This window comes from Notothenia coriiceps, unplaced genomic scaffold, assembly GCF_000735185.1.
Source record: "Notothenia coriiceps isolate Sejong01 unplaced genomic scaffold, NC01 NC01_scaffold00000492, whole genome shotgun sequence".
NCBI lineage: Eukaryota > Metazoa > Chordata > Actinopteri > Perciformes > Nototheniidae > Notothenia > Notothenia coriiceps.
In genome coordinates this window covers 149,583-159,972 of record NW_011333193.1, presented here as the reverse complement: position 1 = coordinate 159,972, position 10,390 = coordinate 149,583, and the positions used below count along the sequence as shown (strand labels likewise).

Genomic DNA, 10,390 nt, shown 5'->3' with positions numbered 1-10,390 from the left:
GAGGCGTCTATTCTGCGGTGAACAAAGATGGTTGTTGAGGGCCCTTGAAGGCGTCAAGCCGTGGGGATGTTGCGGATTCCGCACGGGAGAGCGTTCTACGAGGGTGGGGGTCCGCCACACTGAAGCTCTGTCCCCGAAGGTCGCAGTTGGTGCGGGTGGTAGTTGGTAACGCAGGCCATAGTCGAAGACCGCAGTTTGCCGGGGAGGGCATGTTGGTGTGAAGGATTGCCGATAGGTATGGGGGGCGATGGGCCATGGAGGAGCTTGTAGGCTAAGGAGAAGGATTTTGAATGATATCGGACTTGACCGGCAACCAGGATGAGGGTGGGAGTGATGTGCTGCCACGGCTGTGTATTGGGAGTACCCTAGCAGCACAGTTTTGGAACGATACTGGAGCCTGTCCAGGGTTTGTTGGAACCCCAAAACAGGAGACCGTTTGCATAGTCCAACGGAGGTGACAAACGCACTGCGACTAGGGTTTCGGCAAAACCGACTCCGGAGGAGTGACGGGTCGGGTAGTCTTGCAATGTCCTTCCCTCTGCCTTAGATGGAAAGAAGGCCGATTTGGTCACAGACTTGACGTGGGAGTGGAAGGAGAGGGTGGAGTCGAGGATGACACCCAGGTTGCGGGCTTCAGGAGATGGGGAGATGGAGCAGCCGTCAACCTCGAGGATGAAGTCACCAACCTTCTGGAGCAGCGCCTTGGGTGCCACAACCATGAGCTCTGTAAAGTAACTTTGCTTATGGAGTGACAGCTGCAGAACAGAAGCTGTTCCCCAGTTTTAAGGTTTTAAAACAATATTTGTACTTTCTTTCTTGCAGAGACAAAGAAAAGAATGTTGAAATGACTCTTATAGAATTGGGAGGGATGAAACCCTCTTTAATGGTCACACATGCAGAGCACACAGCACACATGTGTTCTCTGCTTTTAACCCATCCTAGTACCAGGAGTCTAGTACCAGGAGTCTAGTACTAGGAGCAGTGGGCAGCTATTGTACAGCGCCCGGGGAGCAATGGGAGTGAGGGGGGAAGGGGGATTTTCGGTGCCTTGCTCAAGGGCACCAAGGCAGGGCAGGAGGTGAACTGGGACCTCTCCAAGTAGAAGTCCACACTCGATATTTAGGTCTGGTCGGGGACTTGAACCGGCGACCCTACGGCTCACAGTCCAAGCCCCTACTGACTCAGCCACTGACAGACCATACATACAATATGTACAATGAATATACAGATACAGCCAGAAGATTGTTAGCCTAGCTTAGCATATTGACTTGAAACAGCTAGCCTGAATCTAGCACAAGGTAACCCAATTCAGGGGTTATCTGCTGTTTTGTTCTTTCCCGCCTAAAAGTGGTATCAATCTCCTGATATTAGAAAAAGAAAGAGAATATGCTTATTAAACAAAATAAGAAACTACTCCAAGTCTTAAAACATTTTCACGACATGTGATTAGTGGGTTAAATGCAATGAAATGACTTACTTGAGGTGTCCCTCCATTGGCACTTGTACAATGCCTTCTTCCTCTGCAATAATACTGTGCTCCTCCTGATGAAAGAAACACAAGAAGAAAAGGGGAACCCTGCATGAATAGAAGCTCCTTCCACTGCAGTGGTGGAAGGGTTAAGTCATCAGAATTGGCATTGGATCATCTGTGCTGTAGTCCAGGGCTATTCAATTAGTTTGGAATGGAGGCCGGTTGATGGAAAGGGGCCGGAAAAAAGATGGCTTGAAATATGATCAATCATATTAAGAGCTTCGGATACAGTAAATACTACAACAGCATAGTGGAGTGCATTACTGTTTAATTAAATCAAACAACATAGCCCCAAGGCCTTTATAGATCTAAATGGCAAGTTCAGAACTCAGTAGGCCTACATGTGAAGCTAATTTAAACATCAACATCATTTCATTTGATTTAATTAAGGTGAAATTATCTAATCATTCACGCAGAGATGCAATACATGACAGGAGTTGTCACTACAGTAGCTAGTAGGTGGGTTGGAAACCCGAGCCCCCCGAAGTTTTCAGGCAATGTCTTCCCCTCTATCTCTCAATTTAACACCCTCTCTGGAATAAAGGCACTGGCCCAAAAATCTTTTAAGTACAGTTACTTTTTAACATTATACTCAAAGGGCCAGTAAATATCACCCCAGAGCCGCCAATTGAATAGCCCTGCTGTAGTCTATCACTGCACCTCTTCGTCTGCGTCCTCTAGTTTCTTCTTCTTCCACTCGGGCATCAGATCATCCAGCCAGCTCAGCTCTCTCTTGGTGAACATGAGATCCAGCAGCTTCCGGATAAACACCAGAGCCAAGACCTGATCCACAGAAACACACGTGTCAATCAGACAGAAGTATACTATACATGCATACAGTGGAAAGTGACAAGGACCACCTATGTGCAATATGTGCTAGATGTGCAATATATATAGATGCCGTTAATAATTGTGTAATATATACCTGGCTGCTAAATCCTAAGAACTGTTACAGGATGTGTATTTTTATAATTATGTAACTTTTAAAAAAAAATTATATATATTTTTTATTATATCATAACTTAGTACTATTTTTTAAATGCATGTCACATATTTAACATATGTAACATTAAACTGCTCTGTGGGACTAATAAAGATATTCTGATTCTGATTCTGATTAAGTACAATTTTGTAGTAATTATACTTTACTTTTGCTTGTTATCGAGTGTTTTGACATGAATTTATTGGAACTTGCATGCATACAAAAACACACTGCTGTTACCATCATGGGGAAGACGATGGCCGCCTTGGAGGTCTTGATGACCCAGAGCAGGACCAAGCAGGTGAGCTGGACGATGGTGAAGAGGTGCACCTTCCTCAGAGGGACGTGCCGAAGGTAGATGAAGTCTGGCTGATGTTTGGCCGGCATGCCGAACAGCCTCAGACGGTCAAAGAACTGCACAGATACAAACAAGAAATCACCCTGCTTCTTTTCCCAATGACTTCTTCTGACAAAATACCAGCATGCAGTATTCCCAGCTCACCTGAATGCCTCTGAGGGAGGAAGCCCCCATGTAGAGGAAGACTCCGTACAGCACAGGCATGGGGATGAACTAGAGACAGAAGGATATTTCTCTTATACACTTGTTAAGATGGTGTTTAAATCAATTGTAGTAAACACAATGATATATTATGGAGCCAGGAGAGAGGGGCAATATTAAGAGTCAACTTTAGGAACGTTTTTATTTATATAAAGAGATTATTATCATAAACATATTCTTACCCCTAATTTTATGACATTTTCATCTTGATAGAAAATACAATATTAGTGCTGTTTTGTGTTGGTACTGTATTTGTCACTATGTAGTATATTTGTGTGTTTCTCCCCTGACCTTTAGCACAGAGGTCATGAAGACGGAGCAGCCCATCAGGGTGAAGATCATGAGGCCGGTGAAGCGCTGCTCTCGGATGCCCAGGAACTTGGGCTGCTCTCCGGGGGCCGAGCACTCCGACTCCAGCTTCAGGCTGTTCACGTGGGAGATGGAGAGCACGGTGGCTGCCACGAACCACGGCAGGCCCATCACCGAGCACACCCCCAGCATCACCCCCACCACAAACAGGTCCAGGTGGTAGCCACAGCCTTTCTGCACGGACGGGACAAGGACAGTTGGGTTCAGATTTAGCAGAGGTCATAATAACCAATGAAGCTCTCTAAAGTCTGTTATAGTTTTGAAATACCTTTAGTTTGTGCTCCTTCCTGTTGATGATGACGGCTGTGATCTGCTGGTCCATGAAAATGAGGATGGTGCAGAGGAGAGCAGGGAGGAAGGTGATGATGGTGGTCCACCAGGGGTTGGGCCCCACAGGGTTTATCAACCAGCCACGATCATCCCTGGTGGGCTGGAGAGAGGGAAAGGTATGTGATTAAATGTAGAGACTATTTGTTGTTCTACAAGCCTCCTGAGATACATTTTGGATCTCCTACAAAACAAGTTACATTGTTTTCGTGCCTTTTTATATTCCAGATCTAAAGAAGGAGATATCAATGCATACACAAGCTGTCATTTGGACTTACTTTGAACTTGCTGGGGACCTGTAATTTAGGTGAGGGGATCCCCAGGGCGTAATCTACAAGAACCATAGTCAGGATGGTGAGGAACACAGCAAAGTCACTGATGATGGCGCGCACCTGCAGGGAACAGAGAGGCACAGTCTTCACACAAAGCCCGTGCTACACACACATATTGTAAAGAATACTCAGGAGCAAAACAAGAAGCCAATAGCCAGAACACGGCACTTCTGTTCTGATAAACCCAATGATTTGTTTTGTTCATTTTTATTTCTCTATTGTCAGAATGAATACAAAGTTTAGCCCAATGCTAGTTCCAACTTGTTTTGGTCATTTAAAGGGGCCCTATCATGACATGTTTACACGCTTTAATGTTCAAACAAGTGTTGTGTCTATATACTGTACTTCTTGGTCTGCTTCAATGCCTGACTAAGAATATTGTTTATAAAGTATTGAACATTGCTCTGTTCAATTAAATGCACTGGGAGCCAAAAAGCATTAAGCAGTGGTGTTGCAGACGACAGCATATATTCATCACCACAAGGCGGCGCCTGCATACTGTGGATTGGTTTGCAGAGATCACGCCACACATTGGCTCATGAGTGTCATGAATCATAGATATTGCACACATAGAAATGCCACACAGACTGCAGGATTTTTGCTGTGGAAAAATACAACCAATAGATGGCAGCATTATCTAAAATGACAGCGGGCAAGAAACCCAATTTCAGAGTAATACCAGGGAAAAGTTAATGGAGGAGTGCAACAAATGTAAAAGCAGGTCATACACTTGAGGAGAGACCGTCCTCTTAAAGATGTAATGTGTCTGTGTATTTATGAATCACTCAGAGAAATGTAGTGTGCTGCGTACCTTGGTGGGGAAGTAACGGCTCGTCTTGAACTCCTTGAGGAATGCGGCCATGAGGACGGTGGAGAAGAACAGGACCACGCACCAGAAGAGGACGTCCGGGACGTAGGGGCCATGGGGTCCGCAGGCGGTACCCTCAAACTCCCCGTGAAACATCTCGCACTCCTACTGGCCACAGAGGAGATGGTGATGATGATGATGATGATGATGATGATGATGATGATGATGATGATGATGATGATGGTGGGGATAATAATCAGCGTTAATGAGGCCAATTAAAATGACAGGGGAGATAATGAGCGATGATGGTGTCAGTGGTGAATTAGTGAACAACTTCCAGTAATAGTTTATTAATTGTTCTGCTTTAAANCGTCCGGGACGTAGGGGCCATGGGGTCCGCAGGCGGTACCCTCAAACTCCCCGTGAAACATCTCGCACTCCTACTGGCCACAGAGGAGATGGTGATGATGATGATGATGATGGTGGGGATAATAATCAGCGTTAATGAGGCCAATTAAACTGACAGGGGAGATAATGGGCGATGATGGTGTCAGTGGTGAATTAGTGAACAACTTCCAGTAATAGTTTATTAATTGTTCTGCTTTAAATGTCCGTATAGTACATGACTCACCCATTTGCATTCAATCCCAACAGCCTTTAAAAACATTTGCTCCACATCTACAAGCGTGTGTAGGAGTGACGCAGCATTACGCCACCGGCACGAATCTACTCTTCACAGTTTATATCCATGTCCATTCTGCACGTCTAGATGTGCACTGTGAAATCCTTCCCACATGTTTTTAATCCTCACCTAGACTTCTGACGCTTCCTGATGAAGCTAAGTGTGGGAGACGCGACACTGTGCCAAAGACTGGCAGTTTTTATGTTAGTGTGTTAATCAAAGGCTGGGAAAGGAAGTGTTATCAGATGGGATATTTCTGTCTGTGTTGGTGTTTTTTCTCCCCTCCACTCGAGATCACACTTTGACTGCTCTTTGTTAACAGCAGACAGAAACAGATCATGTGTCTCGGAGTGAAATGTAGTATCTAAAAGACAGGGGGGGCTGGTCCTGTGTCTCGTGGGCCCATTAAGTAATGAATGCATTATATATGTGCAGTTGTTTTGATATTATTTTCTCCAAATGTCAAGGGTTCCTTACCTTGACCTCCAGCATGGTCCAGTTGACCTGCGAGACTGTGATGTTTTTCTCTTCCCAGAACTGCAGAGTGTCATTGCTGGGGTTTATGGGCTCCACACACGCACACCTATGGAGGATATTTGAGAGGACAAGGTGGATATTATAATCTGAAATTTAAAAAAAATGAATCGTAAAGACAAAAAACAACAAACAAAAGAAACAAGCAAATTCAAACTAGGTTCTTTTAGAGAAAGGGGACATCATTGAGGACCATGGGACAGTTTGGGACACGCATCTGATATAAGAATCATTCTGGATTCTAAGGGTGATATCGGTATGAATTTGATACGCCCTTTCCCCTCTTTTCTTTTTAATTATGATCCTGTGAACGCATCCTTCCAAGAACAGTGACCAAGCAGGACATTCCTCAGCTGAGAAACAACCCTGTCATTCTTCTCTGGAGGATCATTTATGATTACAATAAACCCAAAAAGTGGTTTGGGCATTACTGGGCTGATATGTCTCGTCACTTTCAATGGCTTAGGTTTGGTCTTTAGCTGGGAAATGGCCTGGCTCTGATCACCACCAACATTTCAGGGTCACTTTAAGAAAGCAATCCACAGACCTGCAGTAACAGGGATTATTTGATCAAGCCCAAGGCACTAAAAAAAACCTAATGAGCTATAGATACAATTAGAGAACATTCATACATACTAGGGCTGCTCAATTAATCGTATATTTTTTTTTTGGTTTATCAGTTGAATTATACTTAAAGTTCAGGGTAATCAAGTGTTAAAAACATACTGTACAAAAAAATGTTTCAATAAATTGATGTTTTCAAAGTAAATGGATAGTCGTTTTTAATAATCGTGATATCAATTATTGACCCAAATGATCGAGATTATGATTTTTGCCATAATCGAGCAGCCCTAATACATACTGACATGTGTTTTCCTCTGCTGTGTTAGTTATCTGTAATCCGTATCACTGACATTTATAATTGTTTTAAATCATTTAAAGCTATAATACCTACATAATCTATAAAATAATGGACGGATAAATCAAAAGGCCGAATGGAAACAGATCATTTGATGCCCTCTTCAAAACACTTCTGACATGTTATTTTGCTGGCGTTTTACAAAAGTAAAAAGGTCAGCATCCCCTGCTGTCCACTTCACCAGAATAGAGAAGCACAGAAGGAGCTCTTGGCCTAACATCACCACAAGCCAGCTTATGTGTTGGGATAATGCATGATGCTCCTGACACACTCTCAACATGGGATTTATTCACCATCAAGCAAAACCCATTACAGAGAAACTGAACAACACAACTACACCATCTGTCGTGATGATGCTGCAAAACACTTTCATGTGCTCCGGGTCAATGTGCATGCAACGATGACAGCATCATTCCAGCTTCAAGGGGTCGGACTGGATAATAAAAACTTTGTTGATCTTTTTCCAAATGATCTGCACCATCAAGAAAAGCAGCCCTTTCAAAACAGAACTTACGAGTACTGAGTGAGAGTCTGCAGGTTGTTGTGTTTATTGATGGGGTAATGCGTCCCCAGGTGGAGCAGCTTCTCCAGAGCCTCGTAGATGAAGATGATGCAGATCAGTGCAGCAAAAGCTTCCTCAGTGAAGCGAGTGATGTAGCAGACGAGCGAGCTGGCATCCGTGGCCACCAGCAGCAGACAGAAGAAGGCTGTCCACAGGCCAATACAGGCCCTCAGGGAGAGGTAGGAGAGGCCATACTCACTGAGACAGACGGACAGAAACACACAGTGAGTGAAGGCACAAGCTATTAGATATGGCATCTTAACTCAAGCAGAAAAGCAAACACAGAAGGATTCTACTTTTAAACAAACACAATTTGCACTGAAAAGGGAAAATGAAGATGACATACGCGCAGAACTTGAAGAGGATTTTCTCAAAGACAAGCACAGGCCCAGTGCTGCCCAGGATGGTGAGCGGCTGCCCCGCGAAAATAGAGTAGGCGATTCCAGTCATGGAAGCCCCAAACAGGGACTCGATAGCACTCTGGGAAAACAGGAAATAATAGACTGATTCAACTGCTTTACATTGTTACTTCACGGAGAAAAACATAGTGCCTAAAGAGCGCAGAGCTTTGAGCAAAATGTTAACGCTAGAATGGCTTTGTCAACTTGTGTGATAAACCCATCACTCAGAGATACACTGTATGAGTTAGTTGTAGGAGAGGATCAGTTAATATCTGGATTTAAAATGCAACTATTATTCTCTTTGTGTTTAATGCTCAATTTGTTAATTAAATAATAGAACTATTCTGTTTTGTTTTTTTAACCATAAGTATAATTAACAGGACTTTTTTAGTCAAACAAAATGTTACAATTATTTTCAAGAATGTGAAAACAAGCTGTGAAAGGGTTCAAGTTCTAAGAGAAAAATAATCAATGAAGATGTTGTTTCTTACCACCCGTCCCTCTGTGGCCTCCCCCAGGAGTCCTCCAAAGGTGATGACGGGTGACATGCAGGCGCAGTAGAGAAAGAGGAAGGAGGCCAGACACTGCAGGCTGATGGCATCTTTGAAGTCGGAAAGGTAATGAGGGGCCTTCCGTTTAATGTCCAAGAACAACCCTCCAAAAAGCCTGTGGTGGAACAGGGAAGTCATGAAATAACCGCTCGTAATCAAACATAAAATCAACACAATGCAAAACTGAATGATACATAGTGTTTTTGCTGCAATGGGACATTTTTCTCACTATTTTGGGGGTTTTGGAATAAGGAGGTCATCTGCTTGTATTGCTTCTTTTGGAAATGAACTGTGTGAAGATAGAATAGGACCTTCTATTTGGTGTGCCAGGCCCCCTCTGACCTACATTTACAATGCTGATAACCTGTGACTCATGCATCTATCTTTAAAAGACTCTCAACCACACTGAGTAGGCTCTCGTGCTGCAGCGAGCCGGGACCGTGTTAAGAAGCAGGAGGCGGTTGCCATGGAAACAGTGGGTGGGACAGTTTGCTTGTTCCAGTCTGAGGCAGTAGAGCAATGTCCCGGGAGGGATTTGGTGGGGTTTGATAGCCGAGAATGAGCTTCCGGACAATGTTAACTGGAGTAAGAGCCTGTAATGCACCGTACCACAGCCCAGCAGCACATCACTCACTCATGTGCTATTAAACTACAAAGATATACACTTATCGTCTCACACGTCATTTTATTGATCCAAGTTGAAGGTCAAAAATCTCCTGCCTGTCATTAGATGATTTCTAGGTAATGACAACATGATTTTTTTTCATCTGTAAAACCTTTATTTAAATCTTAAAAGGTCTTTGTTGCATTAAAGCATGAGGAATGATAATGCACCAGTAGAGTAGTCTGCCTCTAAGAGGGCTATATTTATAGTTTGGGGACAGGGAGGCAGCTATCAGGCGACAGGAAGACGGGGGGGGGGAAGAGGAGCTTCAAGAGCTCGAGGCTGTCCAATCACAATGTCTCTATCTAACACTTACCTCCCAGTGCGCTGCAGCTCAGGCCCACCGTGTCCTCCGTGGTCCTCCGACTCTCCAAGATCTGTCACTCCGTTGGGAAGAGGGGGAATCTTTCGCTTTTCCTGCATGGTTAGGATCACTGTCAGTCAACTGTCTGTGACTGGATCGTAGGAACAATAATAGTCTTACATTTGTTGCCACCAGATGATCTCTTATTCATAAATGTAGCTGTTTCTGATACAGAGTTCATCAGCACAACAATCGAATTGCACAGAGAGGAAAAGAAAAACTACTTTTTCATCCCCAAGCAGCTTTCTGTTAGGTAGCTCTTCCAAACAAGATGGCGAATTTTCAAAGTCGGTAAAATTAACAAATGTAGGAAAATTGTGTGTGAGAGGATTGAGAGCAGAACCCTGGGGAGCGGCATCAAAGCACAGAGTACAACGCAGTAGATAATAGGGTGAACGCAGATGTTTAAATAGTTCTCAGAAGGCAGTGCGTCGCAAAGGGGACTCGGGCACATCATGACATAACAGTGGTATATAACTCTAATTGTTTTGCTGCAGATGATTCCTTCAATTTGAAAACATTCATCCTATTTACCTTATGTTACGTCCATAAAGGTGTGCAACAAATGGTTTGTTATGTACTGTCATTGGTTTACCTGAGAGGGCACGTTTTTGGGAGGTTCTATTCTGATGGAGGGGTCCCACTCTCCAGGAGGTAACACTGTCACCTGGTCCAGAAACTCATCGATGCCTGCCACCAGGTCATTCCTGTCTTTGGCCTTGTAAGCAACATCATGGAAAATCTGTGGAGCAAATGAAGGGAGTTCATTTCTTCAGTATATTTACAGAAAGTCCATATCTCCACA

General features: G+C 43.9%; 1 protein-coding gene across 1 annotated transcript in view; it reads right to left on the bottom strand.

Annotated features, from left to right (window-relative positions):
- Positions 1–1,451: 1,451 nt before the first annotated feature.
- The window catches only part of LOC104954215 (sodium-driven chloride bicarbonate exchanger-like), a 28,408-nt gene continuing 19,469 nt past the window's right edge, over positions 1,452–10,390 (bottom strand). Inside the window, exons 11-25 of the mRNA XM_010781295.1 lie at positions 10,181–10,327; positions 9,538–9,638; positions 8,498–8,672; positions 7,952–8,085; positions 7,558–7,803; positions 6,068–6,173; positions 5,303–5,348; positions 4,912–5,027; positions 4,047–4,160; positions 3,710–3,871; positions 3,364–3,615; positions 3,016–3,084; positions 2,754–2,927; positions 2,192–2,314; positions 1,452–1,542 (exon numbers count right to left, since the gene is read on the bottom strand). Of these exons, the coding sequence (XP_010779597.1) occupies positions 1,474–1,542; positions 2,192–2,314; positions 2,754–2,927; positions 3,016–3,084; positions 3,364–3,615; positions 3,710–3,871; positions 4,047–4,160; positions 4,912–5,027; positions 5,303–5,348; positions 6,068–6,173; positions 7,558–7,803; positions 7,952–8,085; positions 8,498–8,672; positions 9,538–9,638; positions 10,181–10,327 (2,034 nt within the window). The 3' untranslated portion in view covers positions 1,452–1,473. The remainder of the gene's footprint in view (positions 1,543–2,191; positions 2,315–2,753; positions 2,928–3,015; positions 3,085–3,363; positions 3,616–3,709; positions 3,872–4,046; positions 4,161–4,911; positions 5,028–5,302; positions 5,349–6,067; positions 6,174–7,557; positions 7,804–7,951; positions 8,086–8,497; positions 8,673–9,537; positions 9,639–10,180; positions 10,328–10,390) is intronic.